The 11,440-nt window shown below is 72.5% G+C and overlaps 2 protein-coding genes across 2 annotated transcripts in view; one reads left to right on the forward strand and one right to left on the reverse strand.

Annotated features, from left to right (window-relative positions):
• LOC141972579 (uncharacterized) overlaps positions 1-11,440 on the reverse strand; it is a 710,276-nt gene that overhangs the window by 72,039 nt on the left and 626,797 nt on the right. The gene's annotated exons all lie outside the window — the stretch shown is intronic.
• SKIC2 (SKI2 subunit of superkiller complex) overlaps positions 61-11,440 on the forward strand; it is a 13,278-nt gene continuing 1,898 nt past the window's right edge. The window contains 30 exon segments of the mRNA XM_074930428.1: positions 61-113; positions 320-441; positions 633-742; positions 1,156-1,273; positions 1,352-1,466; positions 2,161-2,241; positions 2,334-2,387; positions 2,598-2,770; positions 2,903-2,927; positions 2,930-2,991; positions 3,214-3,359; positions 3,813-3,919; positions 3,922-3,957; positions 4,046-4,131; positions 4,210-4,316; positions 4,738-4,884; positions 5,477-5,576; positions 6,321-6,533; positions 7,062-7,092; positions 7,095-7,171; positions 7,637-7,748; positions 8,015-8,133; positions 8,211-8,348; positions 9,170-9,306; positions 9,830-9,833; positions 9,836-9,890; positions 9,893-9,933; positions 10,329-10,393; positions 10,441-10,517; positions 11,014-11,140. Coding sequence (XP_074786529.1) covers positions 95-113; positions 320-441; positions 633-742; positions 1,156-1,273; positions 1,352-1,466; positions 2,161-2,241; positions 2,334-2,387; positions 2,598-2,770; positions 2,903-2,927; positions 2,930-2,991; positions 3,214-3,359; positions 3,813-3,919; positions 3,922-3,957; positions 4,046-4,131; positions 4,210-4,316; positions 4,738-4,884; positions 5,477-5,576; positions 6,321-6,533; positions 7,062-7,092; positions 7,095-7,171; positions 7,637-7,748; positions 8,015-8,133; positions 8,211-8,348; positions 9,170-9,306; positions 9,830-9,833; positions 9,836-9,890; positions 9,893-9,933; positions 10,329-10,393; positions 10,441-10,517; positions 11,014-11,140 — 2,804 coding nt within the window. The 5' untranslated portion in view covers positions 61-94.

Consider the following 11,440-nt stretch of genomic DNA (forward strand, 5'->3'; position numbering starts at 1 on the left):
GCGGGGAGTCGCTACTACTTCCGCCCGGCCTTTGAAGGCGACCCGGAAGCGCTTCCGGGGTCACGGCCGCCGCCGCTGCGGCCTGGGCGCGGGGATGGAGCTGGAGCGGATCGGTGGGGCCGGGGGGGGGGCGCGGGGGGGCCTGGGGGTGTCTGGGGAGGCTCGGGGGGGCGTTACGGTGTTGGGGGGGGCTGTGGGGGGGGGGGTCTGTGTGTTTCTGGGCGGGTTTTGGGGTCCACGTTGGCGCTGGGGGGGGCCTGAGGGGGTGTGGGGGGGCCCCTGACCCCCCCATTTTTATTCTTCCCCCCCCCCCCCCCAGCGTTGCCCCCCCGCGGGCCCCTGGACCTGCCGCTGTCGCTGCTGGAGTTGGGCTGCGCCGGCCGCTTCGAGCTGCTGGTGGGACCCCCGGGGGGGGGGGAGACCCCCGCCCCCCGCGCTACGGTGAGTGACACCCCCCCCCCCCCCCCCCAAAAAAAAAGAACGCTGGAGGCCCCCCCGGATCCCCCCAAACCTGGGCACCCCCCGTCGGATGTTCTGTGTTCCCCCCCAACACTCTTTGCCGTGTCTGGGGAAAGGGGGGGGACCCACACAAATCGCCCCCCCGCACCTCCAAATCGCCCCCCCCATTTCAGCTGCCGCAGGGGCTCCCCCCCTTCGCCCCCCCGTTGGTGTCGGAGCTGGAGCGGCGGTTTTTGGGGTCCCCCGAGTGGTTGCCCCCCCACCAGCACGAGCGGGCCCGCAGGTACTTGGGGGGGGCTTGGGGTGGATTGGGGGGAGGTGTGCTTGAAGGGGGGGGTGGGGGGACCCCAAGAGCGTTTTTAGGGGGTTGGGGGCGGGCAGAGCGTTTGGGGGGTCGCAGGGGGCTGGAGGGGGGGGTCACAGGGGTTTGGGGGGGTCACAAAGGTTTGGGGGCCCCTATGGAAAGGGGGGGGTGGTTTGGGAGGGTCCTTGGGGCGGGGGGGGGCACCCCAAAGGTTGAGGGGGGGAACTGACAGTGTTTTGGGGGGGGGGGGGAGCTGCATGACTTGGGGGTTCCCTGTGCCCCGGGGGGGCCGTGGGGTGGGTCTGGGGGTTCTCCGAGGGGTTCTTGGGGTGAGTCTGGGGGTTCCCCATCCCGCGGGGGGGCTCCTGCCCCCCATTTTTTCTCCCCCCCAGGTGCTGGCAGCGGGCGTCGCAGCCCCGCGGCCTCTTCGCGCTGGAGCCCACCCCCGTCCCGGGGGGGCTGCGGGCGGAGCGCGACCCCCGCTCCGGGGCCTTGCGGGGCTTCACCGAGGTGGGGGGGCACGGGGGGGGGGCTGTGGTGGGGGTGTGGGGTGCAGCGGGGGGGTCCTGACCCTCTGCCCCCCCCCAGGAGCTGCTCCCCGACGTGGGGCTCTCGGCCCAGAACTCGCTGTCGCTGCGCCGGGCCCCCGCCCCCCCCGCGCAGAGCCTGCGGGGCAGCGCCACGGGGGTCCCCTTCTGGCCGGGTGAGGGACCCCCCCGAAGGGCTCCGGGACCCCTCCGCACCCCCAAACCCCCTCTGGGACCCCCCGAAGGGAGGGCTCCGGGACCCCTCCGCACCCCCAAACCCCCTCTGGGACCCCCCCAGAGGGCTCCGGAACCCATCAAAACCCTTCCAGACCCCCTCAAACCCGCTCCGGGACCCCCCCCCCAAATGGCTCTGGGACCCCCCAAACCCCTTCTGGACCCCACAGAACCCATTCAGAACCCCCAAACTCCCTCAGGGGCCCCCCCAAACTGCTCCAGGACCCCTAAAACCCTTCCAGAACCCCCAAATGGTTCCGGGACCCCCCAAACCCCTTTCAGACCCCCCCAAATCGCCCTGAGACCCGTCAAAACCCTTCCAGACCCCCCCAAACCCCCTCTGGGGCCCCCCCGGACCCTCCTGAACTCTTTGGGACCCTCCCCAAACCCTTACAGACCCCCCCAACGGCTCCAGGACCCCCCCAAACCCTTCCAAACTCTCTGGGACCCCCCCAAAGCCTTTCAGATCTCGCAAACACCAGACCCACCCCAAATCATCTCGGGGTTCCCCCAAACCTTCCAGGACCCCCCACCCCAAAAAAGAAGTCTCCTGACCGCCCCCCAACTGCTTCCCAAACCCTTCCTGAACCCCCCCAAGCCCCTCCAGCCCCCCCTGACCCCCCCGTGCCCCCCCAGGGGGGCTGGAGCTGCAGGACCCCGACCTGGAGCAGCTCAGCGCCCGCCAGGAGGGGGAGGAGGACATCGACTTCGAAAACGGTGCGGGCCCCCCCCCCCCCCCCAATCTTTTTGGGGCCGTTTCACTCGGTTTGAGCATCCCCCCCCCAATTTGACTTTTTTTTTTTTCCCAGATCTCCTGGTGACCCCCCCCGGGCTGAAACGCGGCGTCAACTACAGACCCTCAGGTATGGGGGGGGGGTGTGGGGGGGCATCCCCTCAATTTGGGGGGTCCCCGCAGGGCTGGGGGGTGTTTAACCCCCGGGGGGGCAGTTTAGCCCGCGGGGGGGGGGTGTGTGTCAGTTTTCCCTTTTTGGCATCAATTTTACCCCGGGGGGGAGGTGGTTTTGCCTCAGGGCAGTCCCTCAAAATTTTGGGGGCACCCCCCCCCTCTGCAGCAGTGGGGGGGCCACTGTCCCTCTCCAGCTCTTGGACACTCTCGAGACCTTCCCGCTGTGGGGGGGGGACGAGGAGGAGGATGGGGGGGGCCAGGGGAACCCCAAAACCCCCCCGGCACGGGGTGGCCCCCCCTCGCCCCCCCTGCGCCGCGCCGACAGCCTGGAGGAGCTGCTGAGAGAGGTGGGTGCTGTGCAGGGGGGGTGGCGGTGTTGTGGGGGGCTCTGTGACCCCCCCTAATTACTCACTTACCCCCCCAGAAAGCCAAAGAGCCCCCCCCGGCCCCCCCGGAGCCCCCGAGGAGGAGGAAGGGGGGGGGGAGCAGTGGGCGGTGTCATGGACACCAGCACCCCCGTGGAGGATTTCGACCTGCTGGTGCCTGACCCCGCTTTCAAGGTGGGGGGGGGTGGTTTGGGGGGGCCCGGGGGGGGTTTGGGGGTGCGGGGGGGGCTGGGGGGGGGTGTGGGGGCTTGGGGGGGGGTCAGGGAGGGGGGGCTGGAGGGGAGGGCGTGGGGGTATTGGGGTGAGGGGAGCTGGGGGGGGGGTGAGGCCCCTCCGGGGGTGTTTGTGGGCCCAGGGGGGTCTGTGCCCCCCCCGTGACCGCCCGCCCCCCCGCAGTGGCCCTTCGCCCCCGACCCCTTCCAGCAGCGGGCGGTGCTGTGCCTGGAGCGGGGGCACTCGCTCCTGGTGGCCGCTCACACCTCGGCCGGCAAAACCGCCGTGGCCGAGTACGCCATCGCGCTGGCCCGGCGGCACATGACACGGTGGGACCCCCCGCACCCCCCCTCGGGACCCCGACCCCCCGATCCCACCGAGCACCCCCCAAATCCTCCCCGGGGTCCCCAAAGCCCCAGATCCTCCCTGGGTCCCCTGATTCCCCCCAAAGCCCCCCCAGATCCTCTCTGGGCCCCCTCATCTCCCCCAAATCCTCCCTGGGGGTCCGCAAAGCCCCCCAAGTCTTTTCTTAAGCTCCTGATCCCCCGCCAACCCCCCCCCAAATCCTTCTTGACCTCCTGATCCCCCCCCGATCCTCTCTGGGGGTCCCCAACCCACACCCCACTCCCCCCCCCCCATCCTCTCTGGGCCCCCTGATCCCCCCCAGATCCTCCCTGGGGTCCCCAAATCCCCCCCTGATCCCTCCCAACCCCCCCAATCCTCCCCGATCCCCCCCAACCCCTCTGCGGGGTGTCCCCAGTGACCCCCCCGGTGCCCCCCAGGACCATCTACACGTCGCCCATCAAGGCGCTCTCCAACCAGAAGTTCCGCGATTTCAAGACGACGTTCGGGGACGTGGGGCTGCTGACGGGGGACGTGCAGCTGCACCCGAGGCCTCCTGCCTCATCATGACCACCGAGATCCCTCCGGTCAGCCCGGGGGGGGCTCTGGGGGGGCTCGGCACCCCAAAACCCCCCCCGCTGCACGCCCCACTGTGGGTTTTCTCTTCGGAGCAGCTCGATGCTCTACAACGGCTCCGACATCATCCGCGACCTGGAGTGGGTGATTTTTGACGAGGTTCACTACATCAACGACGCCGAGGTGGGCCCGGGGGGGCGCGGGGAGGGGCGGGGGGGGGTTTGGGGGATCCCCCTGACCCCCCCGTGCCCCCCCTCTCAGCGCGGTGTGGTGTGGGAGGAGGTGCTGATCATGCTGCCCGAGCACGTCAAGCTGATCCTGCTCAGCGCCACCATCCCCAACGCCCTCGAGTTCGCCCAGTGGGTCGGGTACGGTGGGGGGGGGTTTGGGGGGCTCTGAGGGGGGAGATGGGGAGGGTTGGGGGGTCTGGGGGGGGTTGGGGGGGCTGGGGGGTGAGATGGGAGGCTGGGGGGGTTATGGGGAGGTTGGAAGAGGAGATGAGAGGCTGGGGGGTGCTGAGTTGTCTTGGGGGGGTGTTGGGGGTCCCTGGGGGGGGGTTTGGGGGGCTGGGGGGGGAGATGAGGGGCTGGGGGGGGTTTCGGGGGGTGTTGGGGTGACTGGAGGAGGAGATGAGGGGCTGGGGGGTGCTGAGCTGTTTGGGGGGGGTTGGGGGTCCCTGGGGGGGTGGAGGGTTTTGAGGGGCAGCCCGGGGGGGTGTGAGGGCGCCCAGCGACCCCCCCCAGCCCCGTTTTGCCCGATTCCGCCCCATTTCCCCCCATTTCCCCCCAGGCGGACCAAGCGGCGCCTCCTGCGTGTGCTGAGCACCCAGCGCCGGCCCGTGCCGCTGGAGCATTTCCTCTACGTGGGGGGGGGCCCCCGCACCCGCCAGCGCCTCTTCCTGCTGCTGGACGCGCAGGGCGCCTTCAGCACCCAGGGGTGAGCCCCACAGCGCCCCACGGCTGCCCCACGGCGCCCCACGGCACCCCGTAGAGACCCCCAGCTGGCCCCTGGCGCCCCGCAGCCGCTCCATGGTGCCCCGTGGGTGCCCGATGTCACGCTACAGTGACCCCGGGCTGCCCCATAGTGACCCCCAGCTGCCCCATGACTGCCCCACAGCGACCCACAGCTGCCCCATGGCACCCCACAGCTGCCCTATTCCCCCCCCACAGTCCCCCCATGGTGACCCACAGCAGCTCCGTGCTGCCCCACAGCAGGGGCGAAGGGAGGCCTGAGTGGGTTCTGCCCCACAACCAGCCCCGGGGAGGTTTTGGGGCGGTTCTCTGGAACCTCAAGCTGCTTCTGCCCCATAGCCAGCCCCATAGAAAATTCCCGTGGGGCTTTAGGGGCGCTTTGCCCCCCAGCGGCCCCATAGAGACCCTGGAGTAGCCTCAGAACCCTCCTGCCCGTCGTGGGTGTCACCCCCTGAGGTGTGGGGGGGTGTGGGGCTCCGCCCGCCCCACGCCCGCCCCACGCCCGCCCCACGCCCGCCCCACGCCCGCCCCACGCCCGCCCCACGCCCGCCCCCCAGGTACTACGCGGCCGTGGAGGCCAAGAAGGAGGGAACCAGCAAACACGCCCAGAGCTTCGGGGCCAAACAGCCCACGCTGGGGGGCGGCGGCCCCGGGCAGGTGGGGGGCTCTGGGGTCCTGTGGGGGGGCTGTGGGGCTGCTGGGGGGGTTGGGGGGTGTTGGGGGTCTTGGGAGGCTCTATGGGGAGGCTGTGAGTGTTGGGGGTCCCTATGGGGGGTTGGGGGTCCCTATGGGGGGGTTGGGGGGCCCTGGGGGGGCTCTCTGGGGAGCTGTGGGTGCTGGGGGCTTGTTGGGGGTCTCTGGGGGTCCCTATGGGGATGCTGGGGGTTTCTGGGGGGGGCTGTGGGTGCTGGAGGGCTCTATGGGGGGGTTGGGGGGCCCTGGGGGTCCCTATGGGGGGGTTGGGGGTCCTGGGGGGCTCTCTGGGGAGCTGCGGGTGCTGGGGGTCCCTACGGGGGGGTTGGGGTCCCTACGGGGGGGTTGGGGGGCCCTGGGGGGCTCTCTGGGGAGCTGCGGGTGCTGGGGGGGCTCGTTGGGGGTCTCTGGGGGGGCTGTGGGTGCTGGAGGGCTCTATGGGGGGGTTGGGGGGCCCTGGGGGGCTCTCTGGGGAGCTGCGGGTGCTGGGGGTCCCTTTGGGGGCCCTGGGGGTCCCTATGGGGGGGTTGGGGGGCTCTCTGGGGAGCTGCGGGTGCTGGGGGTCCCTTTGGGGGCCCTGGGGGTCCCTATGGGGGGGTTGGGGGGCTCTCTGGGGAGCTGCGGGTGCTGGGGGTCTCTACGGGGGGTGGGGGCAGTTGGGGGTCCCGGGGGTGCCTCGGCGCCCCCCCGACCCCGCCGTGCCCGCAGGAGCGGGGGCTGTGGCTGTCCCTGCTGGGGCTCCTGCGGGCGCGGGGCCAGCTGCCCGTGGTGGCGTTCGCCTTCTCGCGGGGCGGGTGCGAGGAGCGGGCGGCGGCGCTGGGCGCCCTGGACCTGCTGAGCGGGGCCGAGCGCGCCCGCGTGCGGGGCTTCTGCCAGCGCTGCCTCGCCCGCCTGCGGGGGGGCGACAGGAGCCTGCCCCAGGTGGGGCGGGGGGAAGGGGGGAGTGGGGGGGGAATAGGGGGAGGGGGAGTGGGGGAGTGGGGGGGGGAAGTGGGGGGGGAGGGGGAGTGGGGGAGTGGGGGGGGGAAGTGGGGGGGGAGGGGGAGTGGGGAGTGGGGGGGGAAGTGGGGGGGGAGGGGGAGTGGGGGAGTGGGGGGGGGAAGTGGGGGGGGAGGGGGAGTGGGGGAGTGGGGGGGGAAGTGGAGGGGGAGTGGGGGAGTGGGGGGGGAAGTGGGGGGGAGGGGGAGTGCGGGGGGGAGTGGGGGGGGGGAAGTGGGGGGGGGGAAGTGGGGGGGGGAGTGGGGGAGTGGGGGAGTGGGGGGGAGTGGGGGGGAAATGGGGGGGCTCGAGGGGAATAAAATAATCTGGGGGGTTAAGGGGAATGTGGGGGGGTCTGGGGGGGCAGAGGGAGTTTTGGGGGCAATGAAAGGGCTGTGGGGGGCTGAGGGCCGGGGGCACCCCACAGCTGGGGGTCCCGGGGGGCCGCTGACCCCCCCCGCCCCCCCCCAGGTGCTGCACATGACGGAGCTGCTGCAGCGGGGGTGGGGGTGCACCACGGGGGGGTCCTGCCGCTGCTCAAGGAGATGGTGGAGATGCTCTTCAGCCAGGGGCTGGTCAAGGTGGGGGGCGGCGGGGGGGGCACATGGGGGGCAGCTGTGGGGCTGCGGGGGTGGCTGTGGGGCTGGGGGGCACATGGAGGGCAGCTGTGGGGCCGGGGGGTGGCTGTGGGGCTGTGGGGCTGGGGGGGCACATGGAGGGCAGCTGTGGGGCCGGGGGGGTGGCTGTGGGGCTGGGGGGGCACATGGAGGGCAGCTGTGGGGCTGGGGGGGTACACGGAGGGCAGCTGTGGAGCTGGCTGAGGTGGTGGCTGTGGGGCTGGGGGCAGTTGTGGGGCAGTTGCGGGGTGGCTGTGGGGCTGAGGGCAGCTGTGGGGCAGCCGTGGGGCAGGGGGGCCGATGGAAAGCAGCTGTGGGGCCGAGGGGGGTCACCGGGCGAGGGGCTCGCTGTGGGTCTGGGGGAGGGGGGCCACGCGCCCGCACGCGTCCCGCCCCACGGCGGCCCCCACGTGCCCCCCCGCCCCCCAGGTGCTGTTCGCCACCGAGACCTTCGCCATGGGGGTGAACATGCCGGCCCGCACCGTCGTCTTCGACTCCATCCGCAAACACGACGGCAACGGCTTCCGCGACCTGCTGCCCGGTGAGGGCCGGCCGTGGGGCAGGGCGGGCGCCGTGGGGCAGGGCGGAGCTGTGGGGCAGGGCGGGCGGCGTGGGGCAGCCGTGGGGCAGGGCGGGCGGCGTGGGGCAGCCGTGGGGCAGGGCGGGCGGCGTGGGGCAGCCGTGGGGCAGGGTGGGCGCTGTGGGGCAGCCGTGGGGCAGGGTGGGCGCCGTGGGGCAGGGTGGGCGCTATGGGGCAGGGTGGGTGCTGTGGGGCAGCTGTGGGGCAGCCGTGGGTCTCCCCCCCAGGCGAGTACGTGCAGATGTCGGGGCGCGCGGGGCGCCGGGGGCTGGACTCCACCGGCACCGTCATCATCCTCTGCAAGGGGCCGGTGCCCGAGATGGCCGACCTGCACCGCATGATGCTGGTGGGTCCCCGCGCCCCCCCGGGGCCCCCCCTGAACCCCCGACCCCCCCTGACCCCCCTGACCCCGCCGCCCCCCAGGGCCGCCCCACGGCGCTGCAGTCCCGGTTCCGCCTCACCTACTCCATGATCCTGAACCTGCTGCGGGCGCAGGCGCTGCGCGTCGAGGACGTGATGCGCAGGAGCTTCGCCGAGTTCCCGCTGCGCCGCGACGCCCCGGTGCGGGGGCGCTGGGATCATACTGGGGGCGCTGGGATGACGTGGGGGGGGCGCTGGGATCATACTGGGGGCGCTGGGTGACGTGGGGGGGGCGCTGGGATCATACTGGGGGCGCTGGGATGACGTGGGGGGGGCGCTGGGATCATACTGGGGGCGCTGGGATGACGTGGGGGGGGCGCTGGGATCATACTGGGGCGCTGGGATGACGTGGGGGGGGCGCTGGGATCATACTGGGGGCGCTGGGATGACGTGGGGGGGGCGCTGGGATCATACTGGGGGCGCTGGGATGACGTGGGGGGGGCGCTGGGATCATACTGGGGGCGCTGGGATGACGTGGGGGGGGCGCTGGGATCATACTGGGGGCGCTGGGATGACGTGGGGGGGGCGCTGGGGCGGTACTGAGGACGCTGGGGCGGTACTGAGGGCGCCGGGGTGACGTGGGGGGGGCGCCGGGATGACGTGGGGGGGGCGCTGGGGTGGTACTGGGGGGCACTGGGATGATGTGGGGGGATCATCGGGACATGGGGGGAGTGCTGGGGTGGTACTGGGGGCACTGGAGTGATACTGGGGGTCACTGGGATGGTGTGGGGGGCACTGGGACACGGGGGGTCACTGAGATGGCGTTGCGGTCACTGGGATGAAGTGGGGGGCACTGGGACATGGGGGGGTCACTGGGACGGCGTTGGGGTCACTGGGATGAAGTGGGGGGGCACTGGGACGTGGGGACCCCCCCCCCGGTGGGGTCCCAGTGCAGGAACCGGGGGTCCCCGGGACACCCCGGGGCGGGGGGGGCGGCTGCGTGACCCCCCCCGCCCCCCCAGGCCCAGCAGCGCCGTGCGGGGGAGCTGCGGCGGGCGCTGGCGGCGCTGGGCGAGGGCCCCCCCGGGGGTTCCTGCCCGACCTCCCCCAGTACCACCAGGCCGTGGGGGGGCTGCGGCGGGCGCGCGCCCTCCTGCAGGTGGGGGGGCCGGGGGAGAATGGGGGGGCTGGGGGGGGGATTGGGGGTCCTGGAGAGGCTTTGGGGGGATTGGTGGGATTCTAGGGGGGGCGGGGGCAGGATTGGGGGTCCTGGGGAGGCTTGGGGGGGCATTGGGGGGGCTGGGGAGGTACTGGGGGGGCTGAGGGGGCATTGGGGGGGCTGGGGGGGCATTGGGGGGGCTGGGGAGGTACTGGGGGGGCTGAGGGGGGATTAGGGGGGCTGGGGGGGGCATTGGGGGGGCTGGGGAGGTTCGGGGGGGGCTGGGGGGGATTGAGCGGGGCTGGGGGGGCTGGGGGCGGGGTTGGAGGGGGCTGGGGGGGTGTTGGGGTCCCTGGGGGAACAGGGGGGTGTCCTGGGGGGGTACTGGTGGAACTGGGGGGGTCCCTGGGTGACTTGGGGGGGAGGTCCCAGGGGGTCCCCCGTGTGACGTGGGGGGGTCCCGGGGGCCACGTGTGACGTGGGGGGTCCGGGGGCCACGTGTGACGTGGGGGGGTCCCGGCAGCGGCGCCTGGCGGAGTCCGTGGGGGGGCTGCGGGCGCTGGCCCCCGGGCGGGTGGTGGTGGTCTGCACCCCCGGCACCGCAACGCGCTCGGCGTCGTCCTGCAGGTACGGGCGGACCCCGAACCCCCCGAGACCCTCCCGAGCCCCCCCAAATCTCCCCGAACCCCCCCCCAAAGTGCCGCGAACCCCCCCAGATCCCCCCCGAACCCCCCCAGATCCCCCTGAACCCCCCCCGAACCCCCCAGATCCCCCCCGAACCCCCCCAGATCCCCTGAACCCCCCCAAACTGCCCTGAACACACCCGAACTCCCCCAAATCCCTCCCGAACCCCCCCAGATCCTCCCGAACCCCCGTGAACCCCCCGAACTGCCCCGAACCCCCCCAGATCCCCCCAAACTGCCCCAGACCCCCCCGAACTGCCCCCCAACCCCCCCTCCCCCCCCATCTCCCCCATGGGGACCCTCCCCCCATTTCGGGGTCCCCCCCGTGCCCCCCCCCAGGTGACCCCCGAGGGCTCCGGCCGCAGCTTCACCACGTTGGTGCTGAGCGAGAGACCCCCCAGGGAGGGCGGGGGGCACCCCGGGGATCCCCCAAAAGAGGGGGGGACACACCCCGGGGACCCCCCCGCGCCCCCCCCGACGTCCCCTACCCCGAGGACCTGCTGCTCACACGCCTCTTCCTGCCCGAGGGTGCGCGCCCCCACCTGGGGGGGGTCCCCAAATCTTGGGGTCCTTTTGGGGGGGTCCCCAGACTCTAGAATCCCATTTGGGATTTCTGGGGTCCTTTTGGGGGGGTCCCCAACTTCTGAGTCCGTTTTGGAGGGGGGTGTCCCCAATTTCTGGGTCCCTTTTGGGAGAATTCGGGGGGTCCTCACACTCCCGGGTCCTCTTTGGGGGGTCCCCGACTCCCAACTCCCCTTTTGGGGGGGGTCTCCAACTCCCAAGTTCCTTTGGGGGGGTCCCCAAGTCCCTTTGGGGGGGGTCCCGGGACTCTCGGGTCCGTTTTTGGGGGGTCCCCTGGCTCCTGGGTCCCTTTTAGGGGTCTCCAACATCCGGGTCCCTTTTGGGGCGGTTTGGGGGGTCCCCGGACTCCTGGCTCCCTCCCGGGTGTTTGGGGGGGTCCCCAGATGCCCTGTCCCCCCCGGCGGGGTTTTGGGGGGCTCCCCCTGACCCCTGACCCCCCCAGGCCCCTGCGGACCCGCGCTGGAGAAGCTGCAGCCCGAGGACATTGTGGGGGTCACGGCCAAGACCCTGCGGGTGAACCCCGAGAAGCTGCTGCAGGAGCTGCGCCCGCGCCAGGGCCCCCGCCACCGGTGCGGGTGGTTGGGGGGCCCGGGGGGGCTTTGGGGGTCCGAGGAGGGATTTTGGGGTCCCCGGGGGGGGCTTTGGGGGTCCCAGGAGGGATTTTGGGGTCCGCAGGGGGGAGTTTTGGGGTCCAGGGGGTGGGTTTGGGGGTTCTGGGGGTGGTTTTTTGTGGATTTTGGGGTTCCTGGGGGGGTATTTGTGGATTTTGGGGTTCCTGGGGGGTATTTTGGGATTTTGGGGTTCCTGGGGGGCTATTTGTGGATTTTGGGGCCCCTGGGGGGGTATTTTGGGATTTTGGGGTCCCTGGG

Source organism: Athene noctua, chromosome 34 (assembly GCF_965140245.1).
Source record: "Athene noctua chromosome 34, bAthNoc1.hap1.1, whole genome shotgun sequence".
NCBI classification, from domain to species: domain Eukaryota; kingdom Metazoa; phylum Chordata; class Aves; order Strigiformes; family Strigidae; genus Athene; species Athene noctua.